Source organism: Schistosoma mansoni, chromosome 1, assembly GCF_000237925.1.
Source record: "Schistosoma mansoni strain Puerto Rico chromosome 1, complete genome".
Taxonomy (NCBI): Eukaryota; Metazoa; Platyhelminthes; class Trematoda; order Strigeidida; family Schistosomatidae; genus Schistosoma; species Schistosoma mansoni.
Genome location: NC_031495.1, coordinates 945,202 through 971,027, shown reverse-complemented (window position 1 = coordinate 971,027; position 25,826 = coordinate 945,202). Strand labels below are relative to the sequence as shown.

General features: G+C 35.7%; 2 protein-coding genes across 2 annotated transcripts; one reads left to right on the top strand and one right to left on the bottom strand.

Moving 5' to 3' along the window:
* Positions 1 to 3,203: 3,203 nt before the first annotated feature.
* On the top strand, positions 3,204 to 6,715 carry Smp_158410 (cathepsin B-like peptidase (C01 family); the record flags this gene model as incomplete). The annotated part of the gene is made up of 4 exons (XM_018792921.1): positions 3,204 to 3,308; positions 5,830 to 5,933; positions 5,997 to 6,063; positions 6,395 to 6,715. The coding sequence occupies 4 exons, from the start codon at positions 3,204 to 3,206 to the stop codon at positions 6,713 to 6,715; spliced, it is 597 nt and encodes a 198-aa protein (XP_018647485.1).
* Positions 6,716 to 8,140: 1,425 nt separating this feature from the next.
* Positions 8,141 to 8,197, bottom strand: Smp_067050 (cathepsin B-like peptidase (C01 family); the record flags this gene model as incomplete). The annotated part of the gene is given in 2 exon segments (XM_018792919.1): positions 8,141 to 8,182; positions 8,186 to 8,197. Coding segments are annotated over 2 exon segments (54 nt in total).
* Between the last annotated feature and the right edge of the window lie 17,629 nt (positions 8,198 to 25,826).

Below are 25,826 nucleotides of genomic sequence, written 5' to 3'. Positions count from 1 at the left end.
AAGTTCCACAATCAAACTATCTACCTCAGAAAATGAAATTCTCCCGAAATACAAACAGATGATTGATTTATTTTTCTCCGACTACTGAACATTAAGTGAGAACAGACATAAGGAGGAAACATTTGTTTTTAAGAGCTTATACAATTCCTCTGACCTTATGGTGATTGAACTGATGGATAATTCATGAGACAAATGTCGTGAAGTTATTTTCTATTGAACAGACGTTATATGATGATCTAACTCATTTTTGGGCATTGCTCAGTACTACTGACTGATATTTAGTAACTCGTTCGTTTCTAATGATAAGTAAGCATAATTGTACTCAATTAAGTGTGGCCAGTTGCCATTGTAGGATTTTCATCTATCATTTGTCCTGCAATAATTAAATCTAACACCTTATTTTGTATGCACAAAAGCCTAACCTTCAGACCATTTGTCAAGTGCACAATGTCATTCGTGTCTAATTCTAATAAATTCATATTAGGCTAAAGCGAACACCTAGTATTTGTAAGTTTTCAATGGGTGTTCAACATAAATCGGTTCGTCATCTCAATGAAATATGTTCACTTCCAAGATATCATTAGAATTTCAGTAGGAAACAGAGGTTTATTCGTTTCAGTGAACCTATCATACTCAAATTACCTGAACTTTCTCATTACCTTGAAAATTATGTATAAGCGGGGAATGTTTCAACATGTAACGTGTATCTACGGAGTATCTGCTGTTGAATCTCTATTGAAGAATAAATTATGGGTGACTTCTGGGAACTAATTTTAGGACGAATATTATGCAGATATTATTATTAAAGACGAAGCTGATATTCGATGTTCTGGAGTGAACAGGTAGGGCTAGGCGAGCAAAGAACCAATAGGGATGCTAGGCTAATCATACCTGTCGAACGTCATTGGCTAGCTAAGTACAAAGATTGAAAAAGTCGTATTTCCATTGGTGAATATATCACGTGATAACCAGCCGGACTTGAAGTCACAACATTTCTGATTGATTATTAGAACTGATTTAAGGATTGATCAGTTGGAAGATTCAAGTAAACGATACGAAAGGAATTCAAATTACACTCCATTGCATAAGCAAGTGGTGATCAGAACTCTGTAGCCAAGTGGATAACATGATGGCGTTTGAAGAGAAAGACACTGGGTTTGAGTCATAGAGTGAATATCAACTTTGAGATGCAAGTGCTTCCAGCTCACGAGTCCCAAACAGCACGAAGCTCTCGTCAAACTGGTTTCCACTACTAGCCACTATCCATCTTTGCCTGTAAATAGATTTCGGTTTAACTGTCGATATTTCAAAATGTGTTTCATAAATGGAAGTATGACATTCCATTTCGATAGCCGAGTAAATATAAATTATCATAAGCACCTTCTAATAGTTAGGACACATATCTTTCTGAAAAGCTGTGTAATCAATATGTCAAAAAGAGTACACCATTGGATGATCAGTTGTACAACAAATCAGATCGTAACATTGTTCAAGAAAACCCAACTTCACTACAAACATTACCAATTGACAACCTTTCCTAATGTTTAATATTTTGATCATAGTGAGTATATCACTGTTATCATAGCCAACTGCATTCCTGACACGAGATATATGTAACAAAATGAAATATTCCCATCTCAGTCTTACTTCGAAACTTCATTGTCAAAAAAAGAACATCTTCATCATGCTCAAGGCCGAAACTATTGTGATAATCTCAATTCAAATGTGTGTAGTGAAAGAAGGATGAGATATTCAGCGTGATCCACTACTCAACATGGGGTATGATCAACATATCAGATTTCATGGTGCATTGGAAAATTACTCTTATCTGCTATTGAAATTGAGAAACCGATCGATAGTCATTGCTCTTATTGAGTGTATTATAAATAATTATCCATCAAACAAGTTTTACGAATATTCAAGACCATTCAGCTATAATTCCTCACTCCATGATGATTTTGTGTGTTGCCGTATTATACTACTTATCAATAAACAATAGTTCGTGACATTTATCAACTATACATGGTGAGTACATCTGTAATGTGATATGGCATTATCTACTGTTAGTATTAACGTGACGATATTTGGTCTGATTTTTGGCATAACACAAAGGTTTCTGCTCCTACATTTTTCATTGCTCAGTTCTCCGACACCCTTTCATAAGTTTTGATGAGTTCTGCACAGAAATCACTTATGTCAAATAGGTAGATTGCTAGGTATAATAATCTTAATAAATGTCAAGATCTCTGTTAAAGCAATCGATAAATATTCACAACCACACAATGATATTAGATGACCGCGCTATTGTAAACCTAATTTGTGTGAACTTTTAGTAAGAATATATCTTTTGGTGAGAATTTAATTTATGGACAACCATTGAGTAACGCTGAAGTGAACTTAAGAATGTCGATCTCATTACCAGGGCTAAATGATGGTTGCAAAGCAGTGTGAAGAATAAGGATTATGAATTACAATCGATGGTTAGGGTTAGGAATTAGATTTATGGTTTTCATCGCCCCCGAATGCCCTGGTATGGCCGAGAGTGGGAAGAGTCTGCTCTCCCTCTCGAAATGCTCTCGGCTTTCATCATGAGACGTCATAATTATTCCTTCTACTCCAAGGGCAGAGTTTAAATGGTTTGAATATTTTTTTCTGGTTAGCGTTTTTGTTGAGAGTTGATTTTCTACGGGATGGGGTCGATAACCCCATGCCCAACCCCCCTCTTTTACCCGGGCTTGGGACCGGCAGTAGTCCCCAGAGGAGCTACAGGCGGAGTAAGTAAGGTAAGGTCAGTAACGATTATCTATCGATATGAATTCACAAAGCCTTATCATTAGCCAGTGTAAATTAGTTCTGAATGATAAACAGTAGTCGTCATTTACTAATGCTTTTATAAGCTCCCAATCAAAATACTATACTTTCGATACTTTTATCATAATTTGAGATTAGGAATTCTGTATACTGTCATTAGCCCTTACTTTTACAATTACAATATCCGTTAACTGTTAAACTACATTAATTCATGTAATGTTTTTACCTGAAGTCATCGAACAGCGTTTTATTACAGTGCACCCTAAATCTTCCGTAGAAATGTATGGTAAATCAGAATATTCACGTTTCAATTGAAGTACATTCAATGGTTTTCAATACTTATGTAGAAAAAGATACTTGTGTTATTTCGTAAAACTGACCAATAAATGTAGATGACATCGCCTGACCGATACTCGACAATGACTATCGTGGCTTATACTCTATGCTTTACAGTTAGCTCTATTCTTACTAGTAATAGAAAAGAGGAAGAACACAAGGTCAATGGTCATCAGTACAGGATCGTTTCCATATTTCAAACATTTATTTATAAAATACAATAGTTGGATTCATCAGTCAATTGACTCTAGACCACCATGGAAAACATGGAAACACTAAATTACCGTTTCCTGGTTGGAGCACACATGACCAGACCATACAGCAGATCAATTGAGTGAAAGTATTTCTATGCAACAAAAACAACAACCGTAATCGTGGAAACAACGAAGGGCTGTGAGTACAAGCAATCGGTACTAGTTTGAAGTGAAAAACTCCATAGAAACCATTCACGATTCAAATAAAAGCTTGGGATAAGGGTAAAACGAAAACAATAAAACCAAAATAATCGACGGACATGTAATCAATATATACGAATAAGGTCGTGGAAAAATAGTATCGAAACCTTTTTACCTATTAGTTGAATCGTCTGTTACAAAAAACTTGATAAATTATCACCTAATAACCTCGTTTCCTTGTTTTAATTTCCAGTGTAATAACTACTTTGTAGTTGTGTTGTGTTGTATGTTCGCTAACAATCATAAACCAGTACAATGTGATGTTTATAGCCATTTAATAGTTTCAAATAGAAAGGCGAATATGATTAAGTATTCAGTAATTTTGTTGGAGATGTCAAATCCCCAGAACTTACTTGATAAATGGCTTAATTTTGCAATTTTATTTTGGAAATTTTAATTAAGCTGTTTTCGCGCCAAAAGCGCTCTTTTTACCTTCAAGTCATATTTCTCACTTGTAAACTATCTTAAACGTTATTGGTCCATTGTTTTATGAGTGTGCTATTTTATAATGATGCCCAAGGACAATTTGTTGCTGTATATATACGTTTGAATTTTTACCCTTATAACTTGCTTGTACTCGGCTGATTACGGAATATATATTCCCCTACTTTGCCTTGGACTTCTTCATCTGTTTAGCGGAGCCTGGAACAACAAATTAGATTAGCTTATCGTGTCATTGTGTCATTGGCCTTCGTTCGTTACCGCGAAATTGACTTAGTTCAAGTATATCAGATTTGTAGTCTCGTTTCGCAATAATTTAGTAGCAACACATTTGTTAAAGCTGGTTCTGACAACATTGTTTTCAGGAAAAGTATGTTGCTTTGATGGAGTGTAACTACAATCACAGTTCATGATGATCCAGAGACGATAGCTGTTTTTACTAAGATCGATTCTATTCAACTTGTCGGTACGAAATCATCATAAGAAATAAAGAAGTCTATTTCCTACTGGACATCCTGCATAACATTCGCAGAACTGTGAGCAATTCGCTGCTACAATGAACGATGGGCTGGCGAAACTTTGTAGAAGTCGTATACACAAATTTTATACACAACAAACAGATTGTGGCCAACTGTTATTTTGTAGGATCGTTTTCTTCGTCTCCTTTGGGATCCGATAGCTGAACCTATGTGGACGCTATTCTTGAGTAGAAAACCGAAACTCCAACATTTCACATTAGACTTTGAACTAAACAGAATAAAATCGTTTAGTTAATGACTACGTAATGTATAAGCAAATGGAGTTTAGCAAAATCAACCTACAAGGTTTCCATTCAAAATGAACAGTCTTATAAAAAACAACTTGTCACTAAGCACAAATTCAAAGTAAACACATTTGTGACTATCTTATTTCCCAAGTACCTATGAGTGTAATGAATACAAATTAACCTTTGAAAATAAGATTTCAGTTCAGGTTTCTATTTCATTATGAATTCTTTTCTGTATAAAAACTTTGATCAACATTCTTAAGTGATCTGTGAATTGACAAAATCTTGATTTGATTGATTGTTGATTCATCACTCTATGAAGGTCTTATATCTGATTGTAAAAGAATAAAAGAGAGAAATGATAAATCTCATATCATCACACCATTGTAACTGAAAGTCCACTATTTCAATTCACTGTATATAAGACAATAATGTGATAGTTGCTATGTACGGGAGAGTACACTCAAGAGTTATTTAGACATGCTAACATCTGTTCTGGGTATTGCTTTACTAATTACCCATCTCGAAGCTCATATTTCAATAAAGAACGAAAAGTTTGAACCATTGTCAGATGACATAATCTCTTACATCAATAAACATATAGGTATTTCCCCCTTGTGGTTTTGTTAGAAATCACATAAATTGTAAAGTGATATATGTTGTATCTGTGCAGAACCAATAGTTTTATTGTTAACTACCGATTGAATTAGAATAGATAGATTACTTTAAGAAGTAACTTGCCTGTGTACGAGACGGTATTCGCCTAACAATGATGTAAAATCATTCAGAGGATTCCTTCTTAGAAATTAAAACTACTTTTTAGTACCTCGAATTTGCCTCTAACTGTTTCGTACGCCATCAGCTTAATACTGATTTGATTTCATATATCTGAGTTGAACAAAACAACTGACGGTTGAAAGAGGAACAATTCTAAATATTCATATTTGAATTCCATTTTCAGCTCAGAGTTATCGTTAAATTTCTCATTAAAGTTTTGATTTCAACTTGTTTATTCTTCAGCCGAATGCTGTATGGAAAGCTGAGAAAAGCAACCGTTTCCACTCACTGGATGACGCACGTATTCAGATGGGTGCAAGAAGAGAAGAGTCAGATTTGAGGAGGAAGTGACGTCCCACAGTTGACCATAATGATTGGAATGTGGAAATTCCATCCAATTTCGATTCCAGGAAGAAATGGCCTGGTTGTAAAAGTATCGCAACCATTCGTGATCAATCACGATGTGGATCATCTTGGGTGAGTTATATTGACCATATTATTTGAAAGATGTGTGCAATGTTGGGATGAGTATTAACATTTCTTCATATCTGTGACTGTGTAGGGGATCTCACAAAACGTCGGACTGTATCAAGGTGAGATATTCTGGAGAAATAATTGCTTGAAATACTGTAGAACAGCACTGATGTCAATTTTGAGTATTACATCTGTGAACACATGTCCGGTGAGTAAACCAACTAACGAAACAGATCATGTTGGACTCAAGTGGCTTGTAAATGTTGAGTAGTCATTCCAGGTTAACATGCTGTGAAACCTAATACGTCTTGATATTGACATTACTTTCTTCCAGGCTTTCGGTGCTGTCGAAGCAATGAGTGATCGAAGTTGCATACAGTCAGGTGGCAAACAAAATGTTGAACTGAGTGCTGTTGATCTATTGAGCTGTTGCGAACATTGTGGAGATGGTTTTGAAGGTGGATTTCCTGCTCTTGCTTGGGATTATTGGGTGAAGGAAGGTATTGTTACTGGAAGTTCGAAAGAGAATCATACCGTTTGTCAACCATATCCATTCCCGAAATGTGAGCATCATACCAAAGGAAAGTATCCTGCATGTGGTGAGGAAATCTACAGGACTCCTAATTGTGAAAACACTTGTCAGAAAAGTTATTAAACCCCATACGCTCAAGACAAGCATCGAGGTAAGTAATATTTTAGAAGATGATAATAAATCATCATGAAAACATCGACTTGTCACTAAGATAAAACTGTCAACGTAAGGTCTTTTATATCTGAATAATGTGATATCTTGAAGAATGTTTCTGGAACAAAAATATTGACTGGCAGCACTGAGACGTAAAGCTGACGTGATGATTGTTCTGATCTTTTGAATGTCGCACACGTCGATCAACCATATCGAAATCAGACAGATTCTGATGCTATGTATATATAAGGTCATTAAATGGTCATCTCACACATCGAGAGTCCATTTCACATAGATGTATCACCAATCTTTCAAGTGATTACACATATTTCAATGTTGTTTGTTAAAATGTTCTACATTGATTTCCACAGAAAGTTCCTCATCGTATATAAGCGAACAATTGCTTGGAATTAATCCTTCTACATGTGAAATAATCATCTTCGTGATTACTTTTGATAGCTCTCTATTGAATGCTATAAAAGCAAACTAATTTGACATCGATGGTGTTATCCTTCTATGGAGTATACTTCATAGATAGTGTTCACCGTCATTTCATTTTCATGTTCAAATATGTGAAAAGCTTCAGACTAACAATACGAGGAGAATCCATTTACTTTTCCATTATAACCCAGGACCTACCAGTCTCGAGCCAGAGCCCTTAACCGATAGACCACTGAGCCTGCCGGCATCCGACGGTGTTAATGTCTAACTTCAACTGATCCATGAAGTTGAGCAACCATTCACCAATTGTCTTTAGTGAGTTGATATCTCATGACAGACGTGGTTTGAACTCCACTGGTCACTGCTTCTCACTAGAACTCCTGGATGTACTTCTCGAAGTCACTAGTGAGCATATGATTATATAATTTATCAGTTGAAGTTAGACATTAACACAGTTGGATGCCGGATCAGTGGTCTTTCAGTTAAGGGCTCTGGCTCGAGACTGGTAGATCCTGAGTCCGAATCTTGCTCACGAGGCGAGGTCGTGGATCCGCACTGCTGAGGAGTCCAACAACAAAACGAAACAGCCGTACAGTGCTTCCAGGATTTCCATGGTGGTGTAGCTTCAATTGACTCAAGCTTTCAACCATGAAAATACTAAAATCTCCACGAAACCCCTTTTTCCATTATGACCGATAATAGTTTCATTTTCACAATCGTTTTATTCAAATCTTAGGTAAATCACGCTACAATGTTAAAAATGATGAAAAGGCTATTCAAAAAGAAATCATGAAATATGGACCAGTTGAAGCAAACTTCATCGTTTATGAAGATTTTCTAAATTACAAATCTGGAATCTATAAACATATTACTGGGAAATTATTTAGTTGGCATGCCATACGTATTATCGGATGGGGTGAAGAAAACAATACTCCTTATTGGTTGATCCCAAATTCATGGAATGAAGATTGGGGTGAAAATGGAAATTTCAGAATACTACGTGGTCGTCATGAGTGCTCCATTGAATCCGAAGTAACAGCCGGTCGAATTAATGAATGAAACAATCTTTAAACATCATCACAAAATGTTACTTAGAGTTATTCAAGTCATTACAAATGTATACTGAATACTTCAGAGACATCTTTTATATTCATATTATCTTTTTATTCGTTTTTTACTACTGATAAACTGTTGCGAATTCTTACTAAACTCCTTACTGAATTGGATGTATTTGTTAGCTATATTATCGTTACAGGAAATTCATTCAGAGTACCAAAGTGATAGATGAACTACTTAATCGTTATCTACAAGCTTTCATTGAACGAATCACTCTTGATCCCAATTACATGTCTATTGAATTGGACTCATTCATTCAATTTTATCATTCTAAACCAATCTGGAAAATGGTACGTGTTCTCACTAGGTTAACCACTTCAAAATAAAAATTAATCATTTCCATCTATGGGGATTCCTCATACATCAATTAAGACTGGTAAGTTGCATAAGATTGCTAATGATGCTTTAGATTACTTATAATCTTTTGAAGATAAGAGTTAAGCCACTTGTGTCAATTTGCTTTATAGGTTGTTTGGAGATAGTAGATAAGCAAGCAGTAACTGGACAACAGCTAAAATATTACGTGAAACGTTCTGTTCATCAGTCTAATTTCCACTATTAGGAGTGAGTGACTGTTCACCGTTTTGCGAAATAGTTTCACTAAGTACCTAATTTTTACTAACTATATCTTTGATAAGTTTGAATAATCGTTTACTATAACCTATTGCGGCTATCTTTTCCACCACCTTTCTTTGGAGAAACTCGACCACTAAAAAGGTGGTGTGTCCTGTTAGAGGCATGAGGATATTTGTCACTTTCCAGCTGCACACTGTAGGAAAACGCTTTGTGAAGGATGTGAATGATACACCGGATCAGTAGTGATCTTAGCGACCTAAGGTACAACTGCTTGAGTTCGACCACGCACGACCTATTATGAGATAGTTTAGACAAATCAGATTTATACTTCAAAATGCCTTATCACCAGAGACAGAAATCAGTAGGTGATATATAAAATTCTATGGTTCATACTTTCTAACTCTTTCCTTTCATCGTGAGAAAGCAGAATCGTTGCAAGTGTCAGTTTTTAGACGAAAAAAATTAACTGTTATCAGACTACTGTACAGTCAGCCAGTAGTACAACTTCGTCCTTGGACCTTAAGTTGCTTCGTTTAGTCTTACCGTCTCCCGACTAACTTGCATAGCATGACAGAATCTAAAAGAACGAATGTTCCAGGCAGCATAGAATGACTGTATCATTACAGTAGGTAAGGCCGACTACCACATCAAGGTAGCGGCTACGTTCGGGATGTTTAATGAATTTTCATATGTTTGCTATATTTACTTCAGATATGTCCAGTGAGGGCCACACCAAAAGTACAAAGTGACTTAGTATCCCAGAGATTTGATAGTGGATCATATCACAGACTTAGTGGTTAAACTTACAAAAACAGGCAGAAGTACGCTTTCTACACAATAAAATGTCATTTCCCCATATCCTTGAATCGTCTGTATTTTTATTATGGCTGTTTGATGTAGTCAAGATATAGTATTTATAATTAGTACCTACAATCGTTGGCTGTGTAGAAGGGTAAACTTCAATACATTGCGAGAGAAAAGTTACTTAGATAACCAAATCAAAAATGAACTGCACACTGATCGACACAAACAAAATGTCACCAGAAACAGCCATTCATCACGTCAAGTTACTATATTTCATACCAACATTTCTCAGAAAAAATTTAGTGTAGTGACTGGTTCGCCTTGAGATAAAGGTTTTAGAAAATTAAACCTCTTTGCAAATTTTTGTATAGACTGTTCATGATACATAGGATATAAGGAGTGAATTCAAACCTGACATTGGTTCATAAGTCTCGGGTGCAAAATCCAGCAGCGAAAAACCTACTAATGTATTACGTTGGAAAATCTTAGTGAGATGAGTACAAGAAGAAGCGGTTTCGTCATCAAACGTATTTTTTAAAATTCAGCCGTTGTCAAAGTGATGTCATAAACATACGATGTGGGTGAATGTTTTGGAACTTTTGAGTGACATACCATGAACCAAAACTGAGTTAAACAGTACCAGTTTTGTGCATTGTATGATCAATGTTAAAAGATTTATATTAACAAAAGAGAAGAAAATCTAAGGGTAAACCTAAAGTATCCTAACGAACGACAATGAGACATTTGTCACTAGAACGGGATATCGCACAGGACATAGCAGGCGAGTAGATGGATACTTCTAGACGAGAGTCACCTAAATCGTTTATATAATCTGTAACACGTCTCAAATGAACTTCACTACACTTTGAGGTGTTAAAGGTAAGTCTGTTGTAGTCTACTCGATTTTGATTTGAATCAGATGCTTTTGAATTGCCAGTTAATTGTTCTAGTTGACGACTTCCTTTCAGAGTTGAATACAGTCAGTGAAAATTAATAGATCTGACGATACTTGCTGTGGAAGATCGTTTATATAAATCAAGAAAGGAAGTCTTAGTATTGAACCCTGGGGGACCCCACTAGGACATTCCATAGCCTGAAGGGAAGGAGGGTTAACCCTGACCTTAAAAAGTCGATTAGTTATTTATGAAGTAAGACAATTAATTAAAGGTGATTCAGTACCTAATCGTTTGAGATTATCACCTTGACATATATGATTGATCCTAATAAAATATTATGAGAAGTCAAAGTATATGACAACAGCATTCCCCTCACGGTAAAAGATGTTTGTCCATCTGCCCACCGCATTCAGAAGGTTAGTTATACACGAAGGATGATTTCGAGAAACCATGCTGTTGTAGTGAAAGGAAGTCTACGGGTAACGAGTAGTCAGGTAGATTGTCACACAACAAGAACTCCGTAAATTTTGAAAGTATTGAAAGAAGTGCTACCGTCTGGTGGCTCTAAAGTTTGTTGGGGATAGTTAAAGCAGACCTTTTTGTAATTATTTTTATTACTAGTTGTATTTTTCATCAATTATTACGATTTGTACCATTAATATTATTGCCTGTGAAACTGTCGTTTAAAAAACATAAACTTTGGCCTTCCGTTCCAATTTGTGAACAGACATAACATGACCTACTAATTGTCACTCGCAAATACTCTGATGAACACGTGGATGGTTCTAGTTTCCGGACAGACTGATCAGTCCATTCTTCCTATACTATATTTTGACCTTGTCACTTATTGGCTTATTTATTCTGACTTTTTATATGAGCGTATGTGTGTGCACACTTCTTATCCTATTCTACACATGTCTGTAATTTATTTTTTATGTGACTATAAATATTGATTAACGCTTGATAAAAGTGAGTTGGCTTACCCGCCATCTCCAATGCGTGTCATTTTTGCCTCGCTCACTGATATTTGCTCATGCACTTATCGCTTTCTCGTATGCGATATTTGACAATAATAATTAGTTGCAGCTTCTCTTTGCCTTCTGATTTCATCCGCCGTTAGGATTTGTATTATAACGTTTATCGAGGTGAGAGATTAGCGAAGCATCCACTACAGGTTGCCTGCGTCGACCCCTTATTTGAAAACTGACGTTATATGAGCCAGCTTCCATTTTCTGGTAATGTGCCTTTGTCTAGCGAATGTGAGGACATCAAGTTGTGCGGTGTTGCCAAGATTGAAGCTGCTTTTCTCGTATTGAGGGGATCCTGAAAATTTCTAGCGATAGACAAGAAAGCCTCTGGAAAGATCAAGAGGCATTTTATCTAATCAGCGTTTGACTAGAAGTTTTGCTAGAAACGTCACAAAAGTGAAAAGTCACATGTACAGTTTCTGATTGTCTGATTACCACAATGCTATTATATTTAGTGGCATACCAGAATCTTCAGCGAAACCCAAGCACTTCTAAAATACTATAAAAACCCTATATTTTGTGTACATAAAGGAAGCTTCAGAGTAACATATGACTAACAGAGGTGAAAGTACAAATTCAGAAGTGAAAAATAATAAGTCAAAAATCCACAATTCTAGTAACGACACTGTAAGATAGCTGTGTGCGTACATTCATCATTTACTTCATCACATGTTTTCTTATCACACTATGCGTCACTTATTTTGAGTGATATTAACGCTTGCAATGAGCAGTATGTTTAAGTCAGCTATGAAACCCTTATTGACGCTGCACATCTTATCGTCTGTTGGAGTCAATAAGTGTCTGAAATAAACTGCCACAACTACGTTCTTATATCAGTTTTATTATCTCTGTTATTCACAACAAAGTATTTCGAAGATTTATACGATTGCTAATGAAATGGGTGAGTGGAATACTTGAATATATTTTAATTTCACCCTAATGTTCACTGTTCATTTAAATATTAAAGTACATTTTGCCTTATAGTCTATTTATTTTTTTTGAGTTACGAACAAATTACGACTGTACAAACATATTATAGGGAACCTTCCCTGAATAGTACCAAGATTAATTTATTCTTCATTTTATATCACATTCTTTGAAGAAACCTACCCATGATATTCCCAGCGACATCACTCATGAGTGTTATCGACATAATTTGGAATATTTATAATTTATTAACAACATATCAGTTACAAGCCTACTAAAATACTATATGTATTAAGTGTGTTTAATGCAAAATATTTTCGTTTAGCGATTTTGAACACCTTTACTTCACACCTATATATAATCATATGGTTTTAGCATTAAGCTACTTTCATGTAATCCATTTATTTATACAGTTTCGTGGATTGGTTGGGGTTAGACATTAACACCATTGGATGCCGGTTCAGTGGTCTATTGGTTAAGTGTTCTGGCACGAGACTGTTAGGTCCTGTTTTCGAATCTCGCAAGGTGGGATTGTGGATGCGCACTTCTGAGGAGTCCCATAATAGGATGAAACGGCCTTCTATTGTTGCTAGGTTTTCCACGGTGGACTCATGATCCTAACTATACATAATATCTATACAGTTGTTGTATGAAACACTTATTCATTTTTAGTTAATTCAATTAAACATATCAAATTAATTCAATAAAGCAAGAGACTCCTTCATATATATTTTACTTATTCATTTGAGTACAAGCTTTGAAAATATGCTGGCTGTGTTTGTTAAGCTGTAGTGACTTGCTTTTCTCGACGAGAACGAGATTTGTATTTATTATAACAAATTATACCAGTGATTGTTTTACTGTACTCGTTGTCGTTTAACCGTATCAAAATCACTTTTAGTTCCGTGTCTATCTTGTCCGCTAGAACTTTCTTACGCTCTGCCTTTATTGCCTGTACTCGTTGACACGTCTTCGTGTTCTTTCGATACCACGAGATTGCCAATAAATATACTTTATCCGGACTAACTACAGCCTATCAAAGGAACCAGGTCGATTTCCGGCGCGTAATCATACTGTAGTGGTGATCCTAGTCAATCGCTACTCGACGCCATCTACAAACTGTATAATAAGAATAATTTCATATCTTATCATCAACTAAACTACAATTGATACATATGTATTACAGCAGAGATTTAATTAAGTCGTCATTAAACCTGGTAAATCTATTCAAGTTTCACTTCCCGTTAAAAAGACCATCTTTTTTAGTTCAATTACCATGATAGTGACAAAATTCAAAATATGAACCACATCTTCGGATTATTTAAATACTCTCTAGTTCACAAGTTAGGTGAATTTAAAGCGTTGATCGACCCTAAATATGAAATTGCTAAATTCACTCATTTATATAAACCATATCATGTTCTTTATAACACAATAATCATGGATTGATGACAAGCACTACATTTATGATGATTGAATTTGCTGAAGAAAGAGTGGATGGATAATCAAAAATCAGATACATGTACTGCAAAAATGACAGTGGGAGGTCTATACTCGTTCATGGGGGGTAACAAGAGTAAGTAAGCAACTTAAGGGAAAAGATAATAAATAGTTGAGAAATAATCAAATGCATAGAGAAGTGAGCTCATATGGTTGTCATTGGTCAAAAAAGTCAAGAAAAGATATTCCTGAATGTAATCAATAAGAAAATACAAAAAAACATTATTATAATTACACGATAAATTCGTCGGTATCATGATCCAGTAACCTAATGAATAAAGTTTATTTGAATTTTGATAGTTGAGATCATGAATCACTTGAAGCTAGACCACCGTGGAAAACCTGGAAGCGCTGGACGGCCGTTTAGTCTTGTTGAATTATTGGAAAATTGAACAGACAGAGAGATCTAAATTAATGCTCTTCGCAATGATTTTGTGGTTTCGCTGCAGCAAAACATAACTTAAATATGAGAACATTAAATATTCCTGCAACCCAACAGACACTTAACAAACCCACAGCAATTAAATTACGAAGTGGCTGCCTCATATCAGGCCATTCATGGTTGTTTAAAAGGATCGGATGCCCGCTTTGTGCGAACCTGAATTTTTTTACTGTGCCGAAATTTCTGTTATATAAACGTGATTCTTCTTCATCCATTGTACATTTTATCACAACAATATGTCAGAAGCCTGCCAAAACATCTGGGCTACTTGTTCCTGTCATTTAGATATTACAAGTTATATAATTTTGTGTATTTTAATACATCATTTTGGCTGTTACTCCCATAACCTATACAGGTGCGTTTCCGAAAAGTATACAACCTTTCTCTGGCAAAGTTACAAAATGCCTAATCAGAGATATCGTGGTTGCTGGCAGGCGATATCCAGCTAAAGGAATGCACATTATTCAGATGTCGATTGATTGGATTGCAAACTTCGAACTGGTGATCATTCAATATTTATCGTCAGGATCGACGAAGAAGCAAGAAAACGGAAACTTGTTGAAATAATTTATGCTGGGAATTCCATATTGTACCAAAAATATAATATTGAATAAAGCTAATAATAATAATAATAAAGACATGATATTACCCTATCCAGTTGATAAACTAGTGTCGTAAAAAAATTATTTTTATTATGTGAATAAATATTTTGTTAAAATATTGCGTGATATACCAAGCTCCTTGTTTTGGGGGATATTTTTTAGGAAGCGGCCATAAAAAATTTGGGGAAATGGCACAAAACCCCCAAAATGTTCCCAAACGTTGGTGGGGGGAGACAATTGGACTTTGGGGAAAATCCAAAAATCTACCCAAAATAGGGTGATTGAGATTTTTTTTTAAATTATGAAGGCAGTTCAATAAAGACAATCATTTTTTTGGTGGTGCCATTTTCCAAAGTTATAGTTTAATTTGTATGTGATAGTCAATTATAAAATGGATTAATACTGTAGCACTAAGCAAGGTGAAGGCTTAGTATTTGTAGATTAGATATGAAATACAATTGTTTACTTCTTAAAAATTAGATGAACAGTAAAATAATAGTGGATATTCTGGATGGCGCAATGTCGTGGATTGGTTGAAGTTAGACATACACACAGTTGGTTGCCAACTCAGTGATCTAAAAGTTAGACGTTCACACTTGAGACCGAAGGTAATGGGCTCGCATTCCGCGAGGAGGGCTGTGGGTGGGAACTGCTGAGGAACCTCACACTAGGACGAAACTGCCGTTCAGTGCTTCCAGGTGTACAAGAATTGTCCGACATTAGTCAGTTTATAATCTCAATATACGTATTCAAAAATTAAACCCTAAAAAGAAAGCCATTTCTTACTTATTTATTCATATCAAATAACATTATCTGTTTATTTTAAAAACCAGAGCAAGTTCTGCGTTGGTAGTTTATTTCACGTTTGCCTCTGTTGAACTGGTTAATAGTAGTTTGCCATACCACTATCAATGTCCTATTAACTACTCAAAGCTTATATTCTTTATAGCGATAACGTTTATTCGTGATTTCAACTAACTTAGACAGTACTCACTTAAATAGTACCATGATTCTAGCTATATGTTCGATTCAATATTAAGTGCTTTGTTTTATTAATCAACTTATGAAGTATATCAGATCAATTTATTCAACTGTTTACTGTCACAGATTTGTCTCATTACATCATCGAGTAAAAAACCCTAAAGATGTCACTGAACAGTTTGTTCGTTAGTCTCTTTTTATATCCTTTGAATTTACTTGGTATTTTTTGCATGAATGTTTTCATTGATGTTTAGAACTACAATTGATCAGTCTGTCTCTTATTGCCATATATACATCCTGTGAGGACTGCCTCGATATTACCTTAAGTCACAAGCATTATAAGCAAAAACTACAATGGTTAGCAGTGGATGTACCTATATCCCAGAGTTGGTGTTCACTCTAGGACTAAAACCTAGAACCATTCGGTTCAACTAACATTCACTTAACTACTGAGTCCTGATAGCCAAACATTACACAAGCAGATGACTATCCGACTCAATAGTTAAGTGGATAACTCGATAGAGTTTGAAGCGAACGGTACTGGATTCGAGAAAATGATACCAAGTGAATTTAACGTTAGTTTCTATCTTGAAGGCTTAGAGAAGCGTAAAAAGATTTTGAAAATGTGGCTAGACAACAATTTATGAACGAGCCAATCAGAAGCGTTTGAGGGATTTCAAGTTCACAGCGCCAATTTCAGTACCTGATGCTCATGTACGATCAGTTCACAGAGAATTTCAGAGAAGACTTGACAATTAAGCGGCTACAACAAATGAAACTACTAAGAAGTTCCTATATTTGTAATTACGAGTATCAAATGACTTGTAGACGTTGTTCAGACTACCGTGATGTTATATTTCGATGTAATATATGTTGAAAGAAGGCGTTTGCTAGAATAGGAACCTTTATCACTCGATCCAGATTGAGACTAAGGCATATTGTAATAATTACCGCCAACTGTATAATAAAAGCACCAGCAACATTTACTGCAATAATCGCAGATGTTACTGAAGCTTCGACTGTTCAGTGGTATGAGTATTGTAGGGACATATTCATAATAAAAATGATAAACTTACACAGCCGGAGTACACACAAACAATAATGAAGCTATGTGGTCGGGGTTGAGAGGGTTTTTATGACCTTATCATGGCTCCAGAGGCCATCTATTAAGGAACCATATGGATGAGTTCCTCTACCTTATACATTATGAATTTGGAACCTTTTTCTAACCTTGACAAGTTTTTGGACCATATAAAAGAGGTACATCCACTTTAATTATTTGGTTTTGTATATTTATATATTTTTACTTTATGCTGACTGTTTACTGATTGGCTAACATTTCTCAAAGTCACTTAAGATTCGTTCAAAGGTCGTCCATAAATTATAGTCTCATTATAGTATCATTGTATTTGATTAGAGGATTAATTCACTATGAAATGATTTACTCAGTAGATAGTGTATAAATGTGTGCCGAATCACAATTTATTCTTTCCACGCCATTATTATTCATGATTTATGTATTTGTTATATCTAGAGTTTAGATTCTTAATACACCGAAGAGAACATGAGCACTCAAACATTAGAAACCTCCAAGTCGCAAATGAGAAGACAGAAAACGAGTGAGAAGGGATGCTTTTCCAAACAGTGTCAAATATGGCACAAAACATTTAGGTATTTATAGCTTTCAGTAAAAGCAAAATCATCATTATAATCATTCAATCCACATAGTGTTTTAGCATTTGTCAAGTGGGGAAGCTACATGTCGAGACTATGGAATATCTTCTAAACGATGATTGGGTGGAATATCTTTGGCTCTTCCTTAGCTTCCTCAAGTTCGCCTATGGGCCGTCCTCATATGTATCATTCAAAGTACATAATGGATTAGTCAACTTATTATTTAGTCATCATTATAAGATTATAAACTTTGACTGCTTGACATTATATTGCTTTAAAAAGTTAGATGACGTCAAGATAAGTTTTAATATGTTCATTTATTTTTCGTTTTATTTAGTAAAGCACTTCTCCAGATTTGGCATTCATTTCACATATGATTCTATTGGATTTTACTAGAACCAGAGTGCTGTTGGAGGTAGGAAGTGAAAAAGGAGATTGATTATGAGTACAGTGGTCTTGAGTGCTGGAACCAGAGATCATTTGTATTAGTGTTCAAAACAAAATCTAATTATTTATCATTGAATATCTACTATATATTAACTTCGCCTGTAGCTCTTCTAGAGTTACTGCTGGTCCCACGTCCGGGTAAAAGATGAGAGTTGGGCATGGGGTTAGCGACCTTATCCCGTAGAAAACTAACTCGCTAAAAAAAACGCTGACCAGATCTACTATATATTATGAAATTAAAGATTTCAAATAACAATACATCTATCACTACTTATTATTCCGGAGATCCATCTGAACACAATTTTTCTGAACTTCAGGTGACTGATTTATTTATTGTAATCAAAATATTTCTTTTTATTATAAACAAACGTTCTCTTGAAGGAAACAGAAATCCTCTTTTTTGAGGAGTATGTAGCTCTATCCCATTTAAAGTCGATGTTCATGCATAATGTTTTCTCGACTAAAGTTGTTTGTGTTTTCGGCAGTCTCGGTTTTATGTTTTTACCAATGGGTATCGAAGGATACCCGTTTCTGATAAGTATTTCCTTGAAGAGGCTCAGTTTATCACCTATGACCTTGGGAAAACAAATTCTTTGTATTCGCATAGCGAATAATACAATTAAGTTTCTCTTTCTATTAATGGGGATCCAGCTGTAGAAACTTGATAGTTGGCCATTCCACAGTATCTTGAAGGAACAAATGGCGCATAAATCAATTGTCGGTCACCGGCTACCATCGAACTACATCTCCTTACGTTGCTGTACTGCCTTGTGGATCAGACCCTTAGGTAGAAAGCTCAAGGGTGTGGTTTCCTAAGAAAACCACCTGTTTAGGTGTGGGCAGCCGCGCAGTATCACAGCCCTCACACAAATCTCATTCGATTTGTGTGGCGCATATGTATACGGTGCTTCGTTGTACAAATATTTATGTTTAAACAAAATTAAAAAATTCCATAAGGATTTCGTGTGGATAGATTTTAGAGTTTCCTCTTCTTTTCTTGTCACTTCCACATCAAGAAAGTAAATATTTTGTTTGTTTCCAACTTCAAGTGTGAAATTTATTCCTGTGTGACAGTTAGTAAATGTCTTTAAAAGATGACTCAAACCATATTTGTTGTCACAAATGATAAAGATATCAACCAGATTTCCTAGCAGGACAGTTGTGATCCGTAGCATCATTGATTTTAAGGAGATGTCATAAAGCAGTTTACGGACAATATAAAGCTGTATATAAGTACAGAAACATTTGATTCTATAATTTTAAACAACTATAGTCAGTGACTTAACTGTAACAAGTGCTTGATTGTATGAACAAAATTCCTAAGTCAATTCGAACAGGTTTTCGAATAGACTCAACATTACAATACCAAGTATATAATCTTTTGAAATATGATATGACTTGATAGATCTCAAATCTTTACTACCGTTTACTGACATTAAATTTTTACAAAACGTCAATACATGTACTGAACAATCAACCTATTTACTATGAAAAACATCAGTCCTTAGGGTACATTCAAAAACCACCCTTCAGGCGATAGTATTGTTAAATACTATACAATTGGAAGTCCCCTGGAACTCCTAGGCAAAGCTGATAAAACTAAGAAATTGCTGAAAACAACTCACTGAACCAGTATCAAAAAGAAACTTTTCAGAAACATCACGAGAAATGAAAGATTTTGTCACATCGAGTAAATAGGTAGTTATTACAAAATCATGTTTTCCGGAACTACCAGGAGGTCTGCACCAACTGTTAACATAAAAATAACCTTGTTTTTCGTACGTAAATTAACCCTTAGGCAGTTTCTATTATCATTTTTGCTCTACTAATCGAAGACGAAATGTAGAATTATCAGGGATATTTGATGAGCGGCCACGATCTATTTATTTAAACACATAAATTTTGGTACGAAGGGGCACGGAATACATATGCGCCACACAAATCTCATTTCATTTTTGTGAGGGCTGTGATACTATCCAGGTGCCCAAACTGAAGCAGGTGGTTTTCTTAGGAGGCCACAACCGAAGCCTTTGACCTGAAGGTCTGACTCACAAGGCAGTAAAGCATCGTAAAGAGATGCCATCCTATGGTAGCCGGTGACCAACCATTGATTCCCTCAGGATACTAGAGCTCATGTGCACTAGTTTGGAATCTGGGTCTTCCATTTCCTCTAGATGGACTCTCCGTGTCCACCAACCCGGTTAAAGCGCCAGACATTCGCTTTTCATCCTCTAAATTTCGTAAACAACACCTCCGCCACGAGAAGGCAGTGAGTAGGACTTTCCTGGCAGTGGCTATATACGAGTGGCCATGTGAGAGCATTTGGAGAGGGAGAGAGGACTCTCCCCACTCTCAGCCGTACCAGGACATTTGGGGGCATCTAAAGCTCTAGATATAACAGATACAAAGAAGCACCAAATACATATGCGCCACACAAGTGTTACTTGATTTGTGTATAAGCTGTAATATTAACCACATGTACAAAAAGTTTACAAAATGTATTTTCAAATATAAAACAAACAAAGTCTATTCCATTCATTTGACACATTATATAAATTATGATAAAAACGGATAAACTTTGTTCATAAAAAGTAGTTTAAAAAAACAACATACAATAATGAAGTGATCTAATACAAAACAATTTGTTTATTATTATAAAAGGGAGATCATGAAGCTAGATACCACCATGGAAAACCTGGAACCTTCCATGGTTGTATCTATCTAACTTCAAGTGATTTATGATCTTTCAACTATTAAAATTGTTATTACTACATAAAACAAACAAACAAACAAAACCAACAATTCTACTCATTACATAACAGAATACATGAATAAAAACTGAATAATAATCTCTACAATAATGATAAGTGCCATGGTAACAAAAGGTGTAGTAACTAGGAGGGGAGACAAATTAAAATGATTAATATTATTTTTTGGTTTAAATAATACAAAAAACAAACAAACAATTCTACTCATTACATAACGGAATACATGAATAAAAACTGAATAATAATAATCTCTATAATACTGATAAACGCCATGACAACAGAAGGCGTAGTAACTAAGGGATGGGGGAACAAATTATCTACACACATATAAGACCATGGATTAAGTACAATTCGATGAATAAAATTTTTTACAAAAGGAATCATTACGTTTTTAATTAAATTTTGGAAATAATACCTCTTTTGGACATGGTGCATTGCTTGATAATATAAAAGATGGTTGACTGAGACAAATTGGAGATCGATATAACCATGGCAACAAGGATTTACATGCAGAATTACTACAGAAAGTTTTATAAAAATGATTCGAAAATAGTTGATGATCAATTTTGTTTGCTGATGATGTAGGACAATCAGTGAATTCTAATGATGGATTTAAAAATTCGAATTTCAGACAATTTGCCTGGTTGATGCTAAGCATATATATGAGCCAAAACAAATACAAGAAAGAAAGAAACAAGTGATGAAACATGATTACAACAAGTTAAGAAGCTAATCTATCTCATGTTAGTCAGTGTACTGATATACCAATGCAGTGTGCTAGTTTGCCTCTCATACCCATAGTGGCCCTAGTTAACCAGGACATATCTGATGTAGACTCTAATGTCATTCTTTCCAGTGTAATATCGGAAGCCCACAATCAAACACCTGATTCTATTGTGAAGGCTCATAAAAACACTGCTAAACCTAAAAAGAATATACCAATTAAGAAGAAAGTAAATAAAAAACCTTCTGGTTCTAGACCGAATACCAAAAATATTTCATCGGCCTTACCAAACAAAAGTATAATTTCTGAAACTATGCTTAACCCTACTCACCGTAAGGGAGGTTATAAGGACATATTTCGTTCAAACGTTACACGAGACGGCCACTACAACCATCATGTCAGCAGGCCTACTATTAGACAGACGGCAGTGAACCAACGTGCCGCATGTTTTCCCCCAAATGTTATAAATAATAAACCTGCAAGATGCAACTCTTATCATCACTCTTGCAGTGGGGAAGATGGTATACTAGGATATGCACCATCAACACAACCCCAACACGCAGGCACCTCTCTTAATTGTCCACTAAAACAAGTACAACCTTACCAAAATAAGGATTTTTTTCGGCCTCCAGAGATCCCTTGTTCCACTAGCACTACAATTCGCTCATGCTATAGCCCATGCGATCCGGAAAACACATTAAACCATAGTCCAGGCATAGCTAGAACTCATACCTTCGATAAGGATGCTCTCGGTTTTTTACACTGCACACTCCCTTTTTAAACTTATTACTTATTAACGCACGTTCACTTCTGAACAAAATTTCAGCCTTGAGAACCTTAGCCTACTTAGCCAAGCCTTCTTTTATACTTATCACTGAAACGTGGTGTTATCCAGCAGTGGCCGATTCCGAATTAAATATCCAAAACTATCGACTCTATCGCTGTGACAGAGAAACTAAGCGAGGAGGCGGTTGTCTTATATTTGCTTTGGATACCTTAACAACTAATAAAGTTGAATATAGTATCTTGAATAGTTTACCAGAATCGATCTGGATATCAATCAATACCCTAAACCATAGTCTACTCCTAGGTTGTATATATAGAGCTCCTGATAGTACTGATAAGTTGAATGATCGTATAATCAATGCATTTATACGTGGATCTACTCTAAACTTCAGTGCTAAGATTATCACTGGCGATTTCAATTATCCTGGGATTAACTGGAGTACCGGTAGTTGTCAGTCTAGCAATGATGAATTTTCATCAATTCTTAACCTGTACTGCTGGTCACAGTGGGTTCGTACCTCAACAAAGGGCGTTAATATACTTGATCTTATATTTAGTAATGATGTCATCCAACTATCTATACAAGTATACGACGAATTTGGAAGCAGTGATCATAAGAAAGTAGCTTGTGCTCTCACCATCCATCCCTACTACAACCGATCAATTCAAAGAACCTGCAATTACAGAGACTATAAGCATGCAGATTGGGACCTCTTGCGCCCACTGATCAAACTCTCAGACTATGAATAATTCTTCTCATGTAATAGTCTGACAGAAGCCATCAACATATTCTATTTGATTGTTAACTCTTGTCTAGACTCCTGTGCATCAATAAAGACTTACAGGATTAGTAAACCTAACGAATTATATATACCGGCTAAATATCGTAATAAACTAAGACGCCTACAGAAACGTTATTTTAAATCTAACGACTTCACGGCAGTCATACAAATAACAATAATTTTTAACCGAATTAAAGAGAAACATAGGTTAAAAGCCATCAATGAAGAGCTATTAGCACTAAGTACTAGCTCAAAAGTGCAAAACCTAATCCACCTTTACAATAAACGTGCTAAATCAACTCAAAATGTTGATATACCATGCATCCTGCATAATAATAGTTTTATATATGACCCAAAAACTATAGCAGACCTTTTCAGTAGTAATTTAGCAAATGGCAAACAATCCATAAATGGCTCTGTTTCTAGAGTTATATGCATGACTGGTAACTCTATCTCCTCCACATGCCTGAAAATTCGTAAGGTTATAAATAAGCTCAAGGTTTCGAAAGGTCACGGAGCAGACGGGATTTCGTCATTTCACTACAAATATGGTGGTCCAGATATTCCACTTCTTCTCCTTAAGCTGTTTACTCTCTCTATGGAATCAGGCTCTTATCCTGACCGTTGGAAAACCGCGTACATCATACCACGTTACAAATCCGGAGATAAGACTGACATGAACAACTATCGGCCAATAAATATTACTCCAGTTATCTCTAGGATTATGGAAAAAATTATTAGTGACGAACTATCCAACTATTTATTGACTGAACAACTTATTCATGATTCGCAACATGGATTTTTTAAGAATCGATCTTGTATGACATGTCATTTTGACTTCTTTAATTTAGTCTATTTTCTTGCTAGCCAAGGATATCTAGTATCAGTGCTACCTGGACATTTCTAAGGCCTTCGACATGGTCAACCACCAACTTCTCATAGGTAAACTCGCATCTTATGGGGTCCAAAACCCGTGACTAGCCTGGTTTGATTCCTTCCTCAGCAATCGACATCAAATAGTTAAAATCAACTCTTCATTGTCGAATGCCGTCCCTGTTAGAAGTGGGGTAATTCAGGGTAGTGTCTTAGGTCCTTTGCTCTTTTTAGTTTTCATTAATGATATTTGTGAGTGTTTTAGTGTGGGTAAGTCCCTTTTGTTTGCAGACGATCTTAAGGTGGTGTACTCATTTTCTCCACATGAGCTGAGCAATATTCAAAATTGTATCAGCTCGGAGCTTAACAAGGTAGCACAGTGGTGCTCGAAATGGAAACTGGAGCCCAATACAGCTAAATGTGGTTGGTTATGCTTCGGTGATACATCACTCAACCTCGATCTTACCATAAATGGGGAAATGTTATCTAGGTTACACTCAGTAGTAGATCTAGGACTTAGGTACTCCGATGACTTGTCGTTTACTGAACAGATGATGAAACAAACGTCCAAGTCTCAACGCCTTATAGGTTTCATAACTCGAAACCTTCATAACAGCGAATCTCGTATTCTAATGTACAAAGTCTGTGTTCGACCACTCCTCGAATACTGCGCGTTTCTCTTTAGTAGCACGCGCATAAAGGATAAATTAAGACTGGAATCAGTACAGAGACGATTTACATTTCGTACTCTTGAGACTGATAGTGCCTTGACATATAATTCGAGGTGTAGTAAACTAGGGCTTGACCCTTTGTGGATGAGGAGACTCAAACTTAACCTTATCTTCTTTTTCAAAATACTTAACAAACTCTCCTTCACATCCAGTCAGGCGATTCAATATGCTAAAGCCCCACATTACGACATTCGTAACTCCTTGTCTTTAGCGAAACAAGCATATTCTAGATCTTCTCTCTATATGAATTACTTTACCTGTAAGTTTTCTAGGCTCTGGAATAATTTACCCCAATCTATCCGTATGTTAAACTCTCTCCCATTGTTTGTTCGCTCAATTAGTGCCTTTTGCTCCACTGAAAATGCATTAAATGCTCTAGCGCCTGCAAGTGTATCTTACTCCACAAGTGAGATTATAGGAACTTTAAATGTTTAACCTCTTACTTGCTATCATTGTTTTGTTGTCCCGTGCTCTTTGCTTTAATCTTACTTTCTCTAGTTGTAGATAATTAATAATAACTCGCTCTGGCACTGGAAATAACCTTACGGAACAATGTTGATCAATCATCAGGCTATCCACTTAATAAAAAAATGACAAGTTCCCTGGTGTTGCATTGGCCTGCCATATATAAACTATTTATCAATTACTAAACCAGTAAACATAAAACTTTCTTATATTTCATGTTTGCTCTCTACATTAAATGTTGATTTTTATAACAATCTGATCATGCCTGTAAACTGGTGTGAATTCTGTAAATATTATTTTCAGAATATATATTATTATTATTATTATTAAAAAAAGGAACATGATCAGCAATATCATAATTCATTACCATATTCTCTCAGTCAGGTGTAGGAAGGATTTGAATGTGACCAACTTGGTCTCGTAAGCTGTTACGGGTTTCAGGGCTAAAATCACTTCCCGGCTGCTCACACCGTGGAAGGGTATTTTTTGAGGGACGTGAAAAGGAAGTTGGATTGGTG